The sequence below is a fragment of the Trachymyrmex cornetzi genome, unplaced genomic scaffold (genome assembly GCF_001594075.2).
Source record: "Trachymyrmex cornetzi isolate Tcor2-1 unplaced genomic scaffold, Tcor1.1 scaffold67, whole genome shotgun sequence".
Lineage (NCBI taxonomy): Eukaryota > Metazoa > Arthropoda > Insecta > Hymenoptera > Formicidae > Trachymyrmex > Trachymyrmex cornetzi.
Window position 1 is genome coordinate 2,418,613 of NW_017299992.1, and position 17,525 is coordinate 2,436,137.

At 35.8% G+C, this 17,525-nt stretch overlaps 1 protein-coding gene across 7 annotated transcripts in view; it reads left to right on the top strand.

Annotated features, from left to right (window-relative positions):
• The window catches only part of TfAP-2 (transcription factor AP-2), a 240,846-nt gene that overhangs the window by 208,405 nt on the left and 14,916 nt on the right, over window positions 1-17,525 (top strand). For all 7 annotated transcript variants that reach the window (XM_018517313.1, XM_018517315.1, XM_018517314.1 and 4 more), the window contains one exon: window positions 10,554-10,752. In XM_018517313.1, the coding sequence (XP_018372815.1) occupies window positions 10,554-10,752 (199 nt within the window). The remainder of the gene's footprint in view (window positions 1-10,553; window positions 10,753-17,525) is intronic.

Sequence of the window (17,525 nt, forward strand, 5' to 3'; positions counted from 1 at the left end):
TTTTAATTTGGAAGAAACCAGTAAAGCAGATAGCTTTCCCATTAATACGCTATTAATACCTCATTATAATTAATTTATTACAGTCAGCGGAGTATCGCTGTATGTATAATAATATTAACATCATTATTTCTTCGATAAGAAATGACACCCGTACACGATATTATATTAACGGTTATTACACCAGATAATGTTATTAACTTGTTTTAAATAGCTTCCTATATAATGAGACGTGAATTATATACATCCAGAAATTATATGTCGGTGTACACATCAAGATCTTGAACATACACCTTATCCATGTTGTTTCCATACAAATTTCTAATACTGCAAGATTTCCTTTCTTTTTTTATCAATATAATAATACGCTTCTGATAACGTGAAATTAAACTTATTTGTGAGTTTTCAAGAGTAATTGAAAGAAGAATATATCGTCGTTCTTGTAACATAATAAATCAACATCGATTGAACGACGCTGCATTAAACACTATTATCGTTGTCTTTTTAAATTTTGTACACTTATCTTTTGTACATTGTTCGCTAATGCTCCTTCTGCAGTAACAAGAACCACCATTATCTTATTGGCTCGTAGAAAATAACGGCATGAAAGATCAATGAAGCGCGCATTTCAAGAGACGGCGCTCTGTTCGGAGAAACATGCCGATGAGACGGGACGGACTTAAGCAACACGAGAAAGTAACTGGATCGAAAGAGATGTTCTCATTTTCTTTTCCTTTCCTTTTATTTTTTAATCCACGATTTTATAATGAAAGGCTCGTACGACCGCTCATTCATTGACGGGCTACCGATCAAATTGGAGCACAGCTACTTCGCCTTAACATATCATTATGTTATTATCTCGTTATTTCTTTTATCGAATTCAATTAAGATACTGCATTCAGTTTTCAGCTTTATCACAGACGTTTTAACTTAATTAATTACTTATATGTTTTTTGATAATTTTGTTGCATATATTCAATTGTATCTTGATTATCCTTTGACAGAAACGAAGCGAATATTTTAATAATAATAAGAACGAAAATAAAAAAACTTTTTTTTATTTACGGATTACAAACAAAAGAATGCAATAAAACTCAGCTACCAAGTTTTAAAACGCGACAAAAAAATTGTATATGTTTATTTAGTCTATTATATCGTATTCATTAATTCTTTTGACACAAACGAAGCGAATATTTTAATAACAAATATGACAGAATTAAAAAAAACAAATTCTTATAATATAATTTAACTATGGAAAAGTGGAATTGTTATTATTTATTTTTACAACACATTAATGATGACATCTATGTCATCTAATGGATTTCAGATGCGACTTTAATGATGGTATTATGCTTATATTTTATTAAATTGTGGTGTGCAATCGTGATATCGACGGATGTGATGAATTCCTTAACCTTTTTCTCTACCGGATATACATTCTGCATATTATCGCGTGTCTGCACGGTTCTCACGACCACACCGGTTTTCTGAGAGAACGTATGCATGCCCACCTGGTAGAACTGTCGCGTTTCGCCACCGTCGCAGTTGCTTCATTGGCGACCAACGTGTTTCGGTCCTCGCAGCCTCCTCTCAATCGCTTCCGTTGGAATGAAAATTACACCGACCTGACCTGCAATCGCTATTAGCCGTCGAGAATACGCCTGCGAAATGCTGCTGCTACCGTACCAGCAGCGAGCGAACGTGAACCATACATACGTACATATATCTATATGGCCAGACTTTTCTCAGGTGCTGGAAATAACGGCTCGTCTACCTATAGGACGGGAATACTACGGTGAAATCGTCCGGAACAAGCACAATGCAGTTTAAATAACTGGACACAAACACCTAGATTGCGACGTAGCCGAAGTTCGCAATCAGCGAGGCAGTGTCGAGAATGTTACCTTGTTAATGTCACTCTTCTATGAAACTGACTTGAGTTTCACGATTCACGAAGCGGAAAGAGAGAGAGAGAGAGAGAGAGAGAGAGAGAGAGAGAGAGAGGGGATGAAGAAAAAGCGACAGCGATTTATAACGCGAGCTCCATAATAAATGCGGTGCGTCGCCAGGCATCGCTTTTAGCTTCACATTTGCGTTGCTACATTTCCTCATGCACCAGCGACGTGTATTTTCCCGCGCGCACGCGAATGCCCGCGCGAACGATTAATTTCTTCCTTGGCTATCGTGTAGTCGCAGTTGTTGTGACTCCTTGTAACGTGAAAGAAATCCCATAGGGAGATAAGCGGGAAGGCAATCGACGGCGAGTCGGCTGAATGGTGGATGCGAGCGGAGAACAGACGGGTTCTCTGAGCGGTTCTCGCGAGCGAACGAAGCGAGCGAATCTCCGCCTTCATATCGTCTTAGACCATTGTTGTTTATGATCTATCTCGTTAGACATTCTATGAACTACGCTCTATGACAGGGGAATACCTGGCCGCGATCAAAACCGGCCGGCGCGTTGTTGTGCAACGCGTTGTGCGGAACGTAAGTTCGCGTTACTTAACCGCCGACTGAGATCTTTCTTTGATCGAACCGAGGTTCGCGAGCGAGCGGTGAATCTAATCTCGCAAGTATCGCATCTTTTGTCAGGATCGCCGACACGTTGCTACATTCATCTTCGATGTTTCTTCTCCCCTTTTTTCCTCCCTTTCACAGATGATTCTCTTATTTATTACCGTGATTGTCGGTTTCAGCAAATACCTGCAGACTTCAATCGTCATTTTTCCACCGAAACTCATTTTTCGGTCGGCTAATCAATTTTATTCTCTTACTCTCTAAAATTTTTAAGAGTGAATTGTCACTTTGAAAAATGAAATCTCATTCTGAAAAATTGAAAATTCAGGCATTCTTTTTCAAGACTGGCTCAATTTTCACTCTTTAGAGTGAGATTCCATTCCAAAGAATTTAGAGCATAAAAGTCTTGTCTCAAATTTAAACAAGGATTTCGACAAATCGATTTTTAAGCCGAATTTTCGAGTAAAACCGCGTATATTATTACGCAGTGGTACATAGTTGGAAAATTTATGTTAAACTTAACACATTTTGCATGTTCCAAATGGTCCATTCAAATTTTTGTGTTGATTTAACACAAGATAAATATATTGTATAAATACAAATATTATGTAAAAAAATTTACATAAAAAAGTAATACTGATACTATTTGTGAGTAAATCGCGGTTAAAGCATAATTTTTCAGTAAAATTAATACGTATTTTATCTGTGCATCTTAGAAATCTTTTTACGTTTTATTTATTTAATTTTAAAACACATTATTTTTATGTTATTTGCTCACTTATTCAAATTGTGTTATTTTTACACTAAGAGATGTTGAACATCAATTTAACATAAAATATTTAAATAACATCATCACATTGCGTTAAATTAACTCGAATAAAATTTTAACAGAGACTTGAGTGGACTGTTTCCAACATAAATACAAAATGTTTTTTTACCGTGTATCATCTCGACGTTCCCATCCAACCTCGTTTCAACGAACGAGTACCGATTAGCCAACAATCTTGATGAACTAAGTCATACAAACAGACGCGCATTTATCGCGCTGACGGACGACGAAACCTTTCCGCACCGATTTCACCTTGCGAATCGTATTTATCTTATTTAACAAGATCTCCCACTCGTGGTGCGAGCTATAAAATAGAAACGGCGAACGGCTCCTTCGTCGAGAGCTCTTGTTGACGGCTAAGCGACCGCTTATTGTCATCACCTTTGACTCTCGACAATGTTACTGCACTTAGGGACGGTTGTAAAGTTGCAATCTGTTGTTCTAACGATAGCGCCTAGTACGCGACAGCTTCGCCTTTTACGGCGAGCTACCTGTCGGCCTGTTGCTCAGCAGCCGACGGCGATGAGAAGAGCAGCTGATCGGTTGCATCGATTTATCACTTTTCCACGCTATCGACTTCCAAGTGGAATTTAATTAAGCCGCCCACGGCTTATAACTCGCGGTCGATGGTTTTATGAGTCGTTCGTCGATGAGCATATAGCCGCAGTTGCGCCTTATTTCCCAATAATTCTTTCACGCACACACGCATTTGAGACGACTCTTAATTAGGATTAAATTAGAAACGATTATGTAAATCGAGATTTGTTTACCGCGCTCTTGCACACACCACCTATATTTGCGCTCGTTAAGACTATATAAATAAATCTCAAGCTTTAATCGCAGCGTTTACTCTCTCGTCGAAATTGTCATCTTTATCCATCACGATAAGATCATGTTGCAATTTTCGTGATGTTATCGGAGTATTTTCAACTATCATGTAATAAGGATGATTGATAACGATATTAAGTATGCTTAAGATTAATATGTAAGAAAATTGTATAATATTGTCGATTACCAAGCTATTAGAAATTTTTCTAACAATGTTATTCAGTTGATATACATATTTAATTTGTTTTTAATAATACATACGATTCCTAGTTATGTTGGATATATTTGCAAATTACTTAATATTTATAACCTCGGCATGCTATAAGAACTTCATTTAGAACCATTAATTGCATGTGTAATATCCTGAGGCATTCAGAAGAATAAGGAATTATTTTGTATTACGTAATAATAGAATACGTTAATTAATATAATAGGAAGTGTGTGTAGGTGTTAACGGAAATTTAACAGAGATTGACAAATTTAATAATAATGTACAAGATATATATAGCTTTGATCGTTTATTAAATAACGGTAATTTGACTTGGGAAAATTATAAGCTAGTTCATATATATTATATTATATTTAATATAATTAATAAGAAAGTGGTTTATAATTGAAAATTATTCAAAGAAAAGGAGCATAAAACCACGCACAAGATGTATTATGTGATATTTAATAATATATTACAAGGTTTTAATATCAATTCTTAGACGTTTCGGCCAATATTTGGCCATCTTCAGTAAATATAAAATAATCTCGCATTCGATATAAGAATTATATAAATAAAATTCCGCAGTTATACTACATTATTTTAGTAATTTCATAATTCACAAAATCACTACTTCAGGATTAATTATAAGTGCATTTTAATTTTCCTTGAATATATGCGTGTTAAAATAATAAGATACTTTGTTTTCTTATCCAATAATTTTATATTAAATTAATGTTCCAAATATATATATATATACAGATTTACTTCAAACGCAAATGCCATTCTGATTTTAAGTAAATCTTTCCCTTATAATTTAAATATATTTTATATCATATTTCTTTTATACCACTTTCAATAATGTGACAGAAAAAATTGGAATTTTAAAAGAGTATCGATCATTTTTATTGTCTTTAAAGACACAAAAAAATTTTAAAAACTATCTAAATTCAATTATGTTAAAGCAGTATTTATTGCAATATATCACAACTCTTTCTATATTTCTCTAAACAGGGAAATCTAAAGTTTTGTTATTTTATAATAAACGTGGAAGAGAACTCTTTTATATTTGTCTTAACAGAGAAATTTAAAATGTTGTATTATTTTACAATATAAATGCGAGAAAGACCGATGCATTCGAAGTAATTTTTATTCACTTAGCTCGACACTTCTCGAAAGAGGAGGAAAGCTCGTGTTGCAAACCGAGTCTTCTCATAAGTTTCTTCGAAGATATTTCTCGGAACACAGAACAAGATTGCGAAGACGTAAGAACGTAAAATGCTTCCTGTGTCATGGTCACGCGTGATTCAGGTCGCTGCATAATCGAGAGACTCCAAATGATATGAACAGTTGCGAACGATACATATACAAACTACGTGCGTTGTGCGGGTGAACATTATTTTGAATCTTAATGTTACACAATTTATCGAGCCGATCTGCAATTATTAATCGAGGGATAAACCGCACGATGTTTCGTTCGGCTATGCACTGTGCTCGCAAGTTGCATCTGCGATAACGTACCTTAACACGTTGACAAATTATCTAGTGTTATTTTCCTGAGTACTATCTAGGGTCTGAGATGGGAATTTCATGAGAAAGACACTCGAGTGCGTATCAAATGCGTCGTTGCACGAAGAGAAGCAGAGCACATCTCTGAGCATATGGCATTCGCAATTGTTATCTTGATAACTCGCGCACTCGTAGATGCAATTCACTGTTAAATACGTTTAAAATTAGTCTTTGCTGGAATTCTATTTCTCAGAGTTTCCGAAATGGGGTAAAGGAGAAGATATCTCTGTTTTGTCCATTTTGCTGCGACAATGCGTTACGTAAGAATTTAAAATACGTGTGTCGTACGAGACAATGAGATTAATCGTAATTTATACAATCGTCGAGCGTAAAGTCTTACTAATCCGCTTATTCCTGATACAATTATCGAATTACCCGATATAGGAGTGAATAATTAAGCGGCGATAAAGAGACTGATAATGGTTGCTCGTCCGATGAGTGAAACGGTTTCGTAATTTTCACGGCAAAAGGTTACGGCAGCTCACGATAATTATATACGCTTTGCACTATAGATGCCGACCCGATGGGAAAAATAAGCGAAGCCTGAGCTATTCTCATTAAATAAATTAATAATACGTTCGTAAACCGTTACTGGAATCGAGATAAGTGTTCGAGATAGCAACATCGGATGGTTAGAAATGCTCGCAGCACTTAGACATCTCTAAATGATGTTCTCTAACGACGCGTACGTGCCACCGTTGGTACTTGACGAACTGAAACGTAACTGTCTTTCGGAAACTACGCGTTTCAATAGATTCGCAAGATTTTAATTAGACGCAACTGTAAATTTGGCGAATATACCACACAGATCTCGGATTATGATGACAATGAAAACATTTCGGATCATTCTACATTTGTGAATTCCACGTAATTTATTAGATACATATTCGGAAGGACGTACTTTGGTAATCCTTTTTAACATTGAATAAATAATTCAATAAGAATCTAATGCATGTGTGTTTATGTATATTATAAATGTGAGAAAAGGTACAAAAATATAATATATATTCATAAAAGTATAATATATATTTTCATAAAATCTAATTGTCATTTTTCTTAAAATGTGACTTTTACAATATACATGTGTTAAAGTAATAAAATAATTTATTCTCTTATTTAGCAATGTATTAAATTAAAAATTGAAACCTGTATGCACAGGTTTATTACAAATATTACAAATAAAATTTAAATAAATACATTTTTCACTTAAAATTGAAGCATATTTTGTTTTCTACAATATATCTGATAGAAAAATCGGAATTGTTTGTGTGATTAATCTATTCATAATGCAATCGAACAAAACATCGCGTTTGCAATCAGCTGCAGTTCATGATACAAAAGCATGTACTGTTATATAAAAATATAATAAAGCACACTTGAATCTTGAATGAGGAAAATTAAAATCTTTCAAATAACAATACTCGAGGTCGGTCGACAGTATGTATTTTCGGTAAAAATACAAGACGAAAAGAAAGAAAGATAATATATCACCGTGTGAAGAGGATAAAAGGAAGACAATTTTAACGTCCCACCAATATTCCTAGTACCAAGGTATACCAAGGTATACGTTGAGAAAAAAAGATTTGTTTTAATGTAGTCTGTTTAAAACCCATACTTAATATATCCGCTAATATCAGGCCGAGGAAAGAACGAAGAAAGAACGCACGCTTGATGCGCGAGTCACGGAAATCGTGTACTTGCCGATGTCCGTCGTTTTTTCCTTTCTTCCTCTCTCCTATATCCTCTCTCTCTCTCTCTCTCTCTCTCTCTCTCTCCCCTTTCGCTAACATCATTTCAACGTTACCAAATTATTCGACTAACGCCGGCTGTTTGGACCGTTACGCACCTGTTGGAGAGAGAGAGAGAGAGAGAGAGAGAGAGAGAGAGAGATATTCCTGGTCTCTCTCTCTCTTTCTTTCGATCTCTCTTTCTATCGCAGCTTCCTCTCGAACATTATAATTTATAAACTCGACAAGCCGACCTATTTGGTGCGCACAGAAATTGATTACCTATTTGACCCGCGAGATCGAGACATCGACGGGGATCGATTCCGGCACTCATAGATAATACGGACAACTTGTTTACTTTCTCCTCTTCGCTCGCCCGCGATGCCCGACACGGTAAGGATGTGGACAACGACGACGACGATGTCTTCTGAATATCAAATTGCGTTCGTATTCTCGAGCGACGTGCATTCCCGGTGCACAACTCGGCGCGTCGTAATCACGACGTTTACGTTTCAACGGATAACAAAATGAACAACAGTCGTCGCATCGCGCTGCGGGAGCGATAGAGCGGGAATAGTACGGCACGGTAAAAATGCCGTGAGATATCTATCGGTTAGATTTATAGAGCCGTCCTCGTGTATCTGTCATAACACGCTGACATTAACTCGTTGAATGACAGTGCATTTAGTCGAGAACCTCGGTAATGTATCAAGCGAAACGCAGCGATAGTTAGCTGATATTAAGACAATAAATATTCCACGGCGAATTTATCTGTTCGCAGGCACAGGACTTTATTTTTCTTTTTATTATGCCATTTAAATTATATACCATATTACGTTCCCTATTACGTACATTTAGCAGCGAACTTTCCTTTAAACAGCGAGGTTCTTATATATCACGAGGAATTGCATTTTTCTTAATTGTTAAAAGACTAAGTCACAGGTTAAGTTTTGTCTGTGAAATGTCTCTCGTTCAGCGGTTTCGGGATGTGAAACTTGGACGCAAGATACATCCCTTGTGCGTCGGCGAAGATGAAGAGCTCTGTTGAGTTATAAGTTGACCATCTCTTTGCCATGTAATAACGCGCTTTGTCCGGGGCTCCAAGGCACGATATTAAGCATTCCAGGGCAACGATGCAATAATGCGGGGCTATTCGATGCATATAGGAGCTAAAACAGGAACGGTACGGACGAATTTAAAATATTCGCCGAAGATATTGCCCTGATCACGGTTACGCACGCAAATACAAGTACACACAACTGTACATAAATACATACAAAGAGAGGGAGAGAGAGAGGGAGAGAAAGAAAGAGGGGGAGGGAAGGAGGGAGACTGTATAACATAATTTCGGATCGGGATCTTTGGTTCCGGTATTTCTTGCTTCACCGAGTCGTGAATCTCTCACTTTGACCTACGAGAATGAACTATACGGCAGTCTTAACTGGATTATTGCATTCCGTCGCTGGATGGACGAAGAAACTGATTATTATCGTTCTGTCGACAAGAATGAAAACGGCGAAAATCAGAGTAAATCATGAAAAATATTGCGAGATAACGAACTCGATTAATAAAACTCGTTTAGACGCTCATTAGATAAAAAAATTGGACCAGCTCGATAATTTCTGGAAATCTTTCCCGGCTTATTGGAGCTACTAAGTCGCGCCATTACACCAATTGCTTATCGATAACGCAACGGGAGGAATCCGGAACAGTCGGACCGGGTGTGCAAACTGAAGATTTATGGATGTGTATTAATCATGAGTAATGCCAGGTACTCATTCACTTGCCGAGATATTCTAGCGACCTTGCGATTCATTCGCACGCAATATGTCGAACATGACATACTCGATTAGAATACTTATACCAAAGATCTGTTAAATAACATAATTAAGTGGTACATGAGAAGAGTAGCTTAACGATATTTTATCTTCCTTCACAACTATATCCATTTTTTTTTGGCAATTATATCCATTAAATATTTCATATCTGCTGTTTTATTGATGTTTTAAGATTTTATTAACGTATTACTTTTATTTATAGATAGCTCCTTATTTTATTTTATTTTTATTTCTAGTTTTTTGCTGGTTTTAAGATGTTTATCATCATCGTTAAAATTAATGATCAATCTAATTTGAGATTCCAATATTTCATTTTCGATTTACGATTGCGTAACAAGTTTGACGAACCAAATCGACACACCATTTATAAAATCAAAAAAAATGTGTTTGCAGGAATTTGCATATGTGAATATTATTAAACACTATTAATAAAATCCTTTAATCAAAAATAAGATTAATTTATTTATTTACCTAGATAGTCTATTTTATAGTATTCCTAAAATAAAATAATGCTAAATGGATGTTCTCATCTTAATATTCTTATATTAATAAAATTAAATAGAATTGAATATTTTATACATATTTCATCTGCTGTTTATTGACGTTTTAAAATTTCAACGTATTGCTCTTGTTTGTGCAGACAGTTACAATATTTTATCTTAATCGTCAAGATTAAATTACCTAAAATATATATCGTTTATTGCGCTGACTCCTAGAGCCCATGTGTGTTTTTGTTATTATTTTTTAAATTTCGAGAGTTTTTTTCATCGTGATTAATTATTTTATGTCATTTTTATTTCTTCATTTTCTACGAACACGGTTTACTTTATAAAGTTCTAAAATAGATACACGTCAAATAAATCTTAAGTCCCTATTCTGTAACTCTTAATGATAGTAACGATATCATTATATTGTCGCGTTGCGCAGCTTTTTTACTATGTATAAAACCTGTTAAGAGTTACAGAATAGGGGCCTTAGTGTAAGTCTTGAGATTTCTCTAAAGACTCAAGACCACTCTAACGGTTACATTTTTAATTTTGCAGATATGAAACCTTCGGACAGGAGCGAGAAGACTATGTTGAGCGGAAACGCGCAACCATCGGACGTATTCTGTTCGGTTCCAGGACGATTATCGTTACTAAGCAGCACCAGCAAGTACAAAGTTACGGTAGCGGAGGTACAAAGACGACTGTCGCCACCGGAATGTTTGAACGCGAGTCTCCTCGGTGGCGTGTTACGAAGGTAAGAGACTGATTTAAAAGTCGTTGCACTCAAATGGATCTCGCACGCAGAAATAAATATATCGATTCGCGTTTTCCTGTCATGTTCCTTCGTCACGATAGGTCGACGAGAGATTCGTCGATTTGCAGGTGCAATAATTCTCTCTCCCCCTTTTCTCCCTAGCAGAGTTCTCAGAACAATTCTTTCGACAAAGAAAAACGGAGAAAGAGCGGTTCATTCATCCGTTTTTAATCACGCAAGTTTTTAATCATTCGGACCACCAGGCTCTCGCCAAGTAAACCGTTAGGATAATTTGGTATTATACACGCGAGGAATTAAATGTCGTTGACATGAGAATCAGCGCGGCTTTCACGATACGAAGAACGAAGATGCCCGACGTATACCGTTGTCTGAAGGAGTTAATTTGAGAATTATAAAAATTGTAAAAAAAAACGCTAAAATTTAAATTTTTTTAAATTAAAGTGTTCAGAAAAGGAAATTCTATAACATATCAAAGAATTTGTGGAGTATATGGGAAAACTAAAAAAGAGAACACAAAAAGCGTCTGTAATCTGCACTGATACGAATCTCTCGTGGATTCGCTCGCAGGCTCTACTAAGCCAATCGTATATGCGCGGGGAATGAAAATGGAGCTCGATCGCGATTTCCCATGAATATTCCGTCGCGCGCGGGGACGACGCGAGATAACAAGTGCAGCATCCCGCTTCCTACAGAGGCGCATTGAAAACGCAACAATTCGCGGTCCCGGATATATCGCGCTCTGTTACGGCTCGCGGTTGTTGCGGCTGCGGTAAGAAATGAAATACGAAACACACGGCGTTGCACATTACCGCCGACATTTCCGGCCGCGGTATCGAGGCAATCGGTATAACTGACACGGCGCGCGATCGGGACAATGCGTGCGCGTAAAAGATCGTAAGACGCGCGTTGTTACATGGCTTTATCCGCGGGACTAATTAATAAACTTGCGCGTTCAGTTCATCTGGCCCTCATGCCCAACTGGGCACGGACATTCACCTGATTTATAGACGCTCCTCGTGGAAGAGCACCCCGCCTTTATCTGATTCACCGTTTTATCCGGTGCTAGAGCACCGCTCATTGCGCAATGCTTTATCACCAAAGACGTGGATAAATTGCCCTGCAAGCGGTCAGATATATATTGTACTTCCACGCACTCCGTACGACTTTTCATGAATCCTTCTTTCGCAATAGGTATTACGAGATTACCGTTGAAGCATTGTGAAATCACGCGCGCCTTGCTCTATTACTTTGCGATCAGAAGAAAATTCAGAATATCTCAAACAAACTCGCAGAAAACTCAACAAAGTTACGTACAGCATCTTGATTTATTAAATGTTAAATATATCCAGTAAAATGATGACAATAATTCAGTTGACACCAATCAAAAGTGACGTAACATCAATGTTATAATTTCACACTCATGACTCAATAATATACCTAGGTATAATAATATGACACATAATGTTACGTAACAGTTATTGTTGATTGTGAAATTATAACGTTGTATGTTACTTTCAGTTGGTGTTGACTGGGAATATTTTTTATAATATTTTAAATAATCCTATATAATAAATTTATATGAAATATAATTAGAATGTTAAGGATTTAAAAAAATTATTATAATTAATGGAAGCTTGAAATTCAAAAACAATTCAAAGTGTACAAGGTAGATGAGAGTTAGGCATAATTAATTAGGCGCAATACTAGAATAATGTTTATTTATTAACATATAACAATAAAATTAATAAACCTCCTGAGGCTATCTTTAGTATTCAATCATATCTTGTTACAATTCAAATTTCGACATCCTAGTGAAAGATACGTTCAATTCAAGCGGAATGTATATCACTCACAGTGATTGCATGGCTTAAATATATAAGATAGATCAATAAGAGAAGAGTCTTAAAAAAAGAAAAGATCGCGAATAATTATCGCGAAAAATGCGCATTTTTTTCAGATGCATATTTTGAGAGATGTATAACGTGGAATTATTACTGACACAAAACTTCGTTCAGGTCAGTAATCCGAAGGAAAACGCACACTTTTCGCAATGAAAGAAATATCGCCTCGACGCGTGCGTTTTCACATATCGCGTGAACCCGTTCCGCGATCGGAGTAACGGAGCGTGGCAAATCTTTCTTGCCGCAGAGCGGATCGCTAATAAAGCGGACCGATCTATATTGCCGATGCAAATGAGACATTAATAACTCGCGCGGCTGCGAGTGTCAATTCCTGAGTGTGTGCGAGCGAGCCTCGAGGCGAACGCGGCATCTCGCACCGGCCGCGGCCGCGACGTTATAATTCATCTGTTCGCATAGCGATCTGACCGATAATTACACGCACGTTGGGTCGAGACTTGCCATAGATTCTCTCTCTTTCTCTTTCTTTCTCTTTGCTCCGTACAGTCCCTTTGTCTCTTCCATCTTGTTCACGTCGATTTCATTCGTCGGCGACTCGCGTCCATCAGGGTTCAGGATCATCGCAATACGCGAGAGATCATTTTGCGAAGATCGATTACGTTGTATCGTGACGCATGCACGTGCACCAACGCTTTTGTCGAAGATCCGCCTTCCGTTTTTGTTTTCACGTTGACTGATTTTCGATCGCCTTGAGCTCTATTTCACAACGCGTGCTTTCTCAATGCGCTCTATTTATTTTTACCTCTTTGAACGTACGCGCGGGATTTGTTCTCCGTTTATGAACCAGCGTCCTGATACTAATTACTGCGAATATCGTCTATACTTCTACTAAAGCTCTGTATTAATAAAATTAATGCATTTTTTTTAATGCCGACAATCGCGTCTTCCTGCTGACTGCTTTCCTATCGCATTTTTCTAGTGACTATTTTGATCTTGGATCTAATTGGTCTAGCATTCAACATTATTAGACATCAAAGGAGCAATAGTAAACCAATCCTTGGAGTTAAGTAACATTTTGTTATTTTTAACTTCTATGTGTGACAAAATGTAAGTCAATTCATTTCTGTAGTTAGTTTCAAAGTAAGATGCATTTAGTAAATAATAAATTTAAGTCTGATTTAATACCTTTATTGGTTTAAATTATTTAATTCTATTGTTTTAATCAAATTAATGATATATTGAATAGGAGCAGTGGCGACCTATAGAAATGATTAAAAATAACTCAAATAGGTTATAATTTGATATTATGAATTTAACACTGAATAAACGTTTAGTATTTCTTTAATATGTTTATTAAATCTAACATGACTTTTACTTTTATTATTAATATAGAGCTCTATTGTCTACTAGTAAACTTGAGATCATAAAATTTATGAGATTAACGAGCCGACAATAGTATTGTCAATTGGTTTCTTTAAGAGGATAAGCACAAAATAAAGGTGGATAAATACAAATTACAAGAGAGATGGCAAGAAAAAACTTGTTAAAATAATATTATATTTGAATCGATGATATCAAAATATATGGAGACTCGCGAAAGTTGAAAGAACAGCGTTTTACTCAGTTTATTTCATCGCTCAAATATTTTTTGCGAATCATTGTATAAAAAAATTGCACGTCCTCTGTGTGTATTTTTTCGTGTCGATGTTCTGAGATGTTGCAATCTTCAAACTTTGATGCGAAAATAGCCGGGCGTTCTATTCAATCTAAAATTTACCTGGGATTAACAAAACCTTCACCTGCTCCTAAATTGCTGTCGGATACCAACAGGCTTCTACGATTGGTCACCATCTGCTTGGAGTCTGAAAATCACGCGCAAGGTCATCAGGCTGGAGAACAAGGCTGACTTCCGCCGTAGGATAGAAATTTTACTGATCTATTTATCCCTCTATTTTTCTGTATTGTTGCGATATATTCAGATTGGAAGAGATTATGCGCACATTGATTATTATGTAAGTCACAGTCATAATAATATTGTTATTAAGTTTCATTTTTACTGCAAAAAATAATGTTAGCGTAAAGAATCTGTCGCATATTATTCTCTCAACGCAATGATTCTCATTAAATCTGTTTACTGTAGAAATAATGCGCTTATCGATCAATCAACTTATCGATCTAATTTATTTGCGCGAGCTATATTCCGACATTACTTCTTTGATCGAGTAGATAATATCGATAAAAACTAAATTCAAAACAGTTTTTTTAACTATTAAGAAGATTCTATTCGAATAAAATCTTCTTAATAGTTAATAATGATCGTTATGCTCTCTTAGTGTGATTATATTTATTAACTCTAGCAATTTATAAATTATAAAGTATTATAGTATTAATAAATAATTTTTTAAATTGCAGTTATTTGATTTTTATGAAAGATAAAGAGAAAAATCGAGAAATATGATTTATATCATTAATATTTTAGCATTAACATTAATGGTAATTTATCTATATTATCATTAATGTAAATTATGAATATTAATATTAATTATTATTAATATAAATTTTTATTAATTATTTAAAAACTTTAGAAAGCATATAATATATAAATTAAATTGATTCTATTATTAATTTATATTAGATTTCTAGAAAATTAATAATGTGCAATAATAACATTATTAAAATAAATATATCGTAAAAAGAAATTTTTTAATATCATAACGAGAAGGCATTGGAAATATTTTCCTTAAATATTTTAATTTTAAACATTTCACTCAAAATACATACGCTATATTTTATAGTTGCTAATCATAATTTCGCCTCATTCTCGCGAACGATACGGAGGAGCATTTTGAATGAGCCTTGATCATAAAGTCCTTCGGTTTTCTAATCTCGCATGGCGTCTGTAGACGATTAACGATGCCAAGCGTTCGAGGATGTCTCAAGCAATCAGGGGAAGTAAGGGATCCACTATTCAGGATCTTCCTATCGGTGGAATCGACACTGAGGGTTGCAAATTCCGCGGAACCCCTTACACAGAAGAAAGCGATACGTCTGATTGTGAGAGGAACGAGGATTCTTCTCGGGACAAGTCTCCGGTAATGAATCGCAGCATCGTTTTCGTCACGTACCGAGAAACGACGGCGGCGGCCGTTAAGTATCGAGAATTCGATCCGGTCGGACGACCATTTCCGCGATCAATTACATTTGTCAAAATTCTTCTGACATACATCGGGATATGTTAACTCGGCCTGTGTTTCGAATCAAATATAATCAATGGTGATTATCGCGTTGCTCGAAACCAGTTTTAGAATCTATATCGGTAATAGTTTGATTAGGCTTATCGTGTGGATCTATGTGAACGAAAATATAAACGAGATATGTTTTATCAGTTATGTCAATTTGATATCAGATCTTGAGTTTTCGATTTTAACATGACAGTATAAATTAAGAGGAAGGAGGTTATATACAAAACACGAACGATCATTCACTAGTGGTACAATCTAAGTTAATTAAATTCTTGAAAATTATTGGAAAAAATGTTTCTATGGCTGCGTTCAGCAGAGAAAACTAATCAACTAAACAGTTAGTGCTTAATGATTTTTTAATATGATTGATTCTCATCTTTAATTCTTCGCTGGACCTAAGTATATATAGAAACCAATTACATTAAAGAATCACTAATTGTATATTTTCACAATATATTTAAGATAAGAATGCTAAAATATCTGTGTACACATAATATCTTTAAGATAAAAGTTCTTAATATTTAATATAAATGAAAACGTGCTCTTGATCGCCGAGATAATTAAGCTAGAGATAATTAATTCGGTTCTATTCTAAAAAATGAGTATAATATCAAGTAACACGGGACAGTGCGATTCAGAAAAAATAAAATGAACCGAACGTTCGCAAAACGTAAATTCGGAGGAGCCGATATTAAAAACCCATAGCGGTAAAACGTATTAATTACCGAGCAAGGCGAAAGATTACCGGGCGAACCGGGCAGCCGAACTGAACAAAGGTAGGCGATACGCGTTACCGTTATAACAGGCCAAGATGATGGATGGACAGGGTGTGTTAAGAAAGAAGTCTCTGCTACTATCGCGTTCCCGTTGGTGTTCCACGAAAAAAATTTACTTCGCAGCTTCTTACTTCGTCGGTGGATTAACGATACGAAGTCACTGTCCTGTTGTAAAAAGATTAAAACGTAATTTTTGATGATGTCTCGATAGACTTGGTCTGAAAGAACACACAAGACGTATCTAATACATAATTTAGCGTAAAATCAAAGAGGATGATTATATGTTTGACATAAAAGCATATAATTAACAGTTGTTTATTTTTTATAAAGTTTATATAAAAATGTGCATTTATCTGATGTGATATTAGTTAAACTGCTTAGGTTATTCAACATTGAAAGGACGTACACATTGTCCTTATATCTTTAATAAAGGACCATTTGTTTAGCTAATGAAGCTATTTCTAAAGGTATTTAACACAGAAATTGGCCAATGCATTTACAACTAGTATTTAAATTGTGATTTTAGTCTTAATGTCGCGTTATCATTAAATGCTCTTTCAGAGGCAACAAATAAACGACGCATCTAATTGACCGAAATTATGATTACAGCGAAGAAGTTTTAACTTTAACTAATCGTGGAACATAAATGCTTCATCTTTACGATCGCACAAGGGGCGTCGTTTAATAATTAACCCAGATACACATGTCAGAGGAAGGCAGAATAGAAGTGTCGATAAAAATTCTATTCGCGCCTGATGTGCTCACTGATGACTGTAGCTTGAATAGCTCACTCTATGCGAAGAACACAGTGCTCCTTTCTTTCAGACTCGATTCTATTCCACAAAACGTACATGCATGAACAGTACGAGCGCATC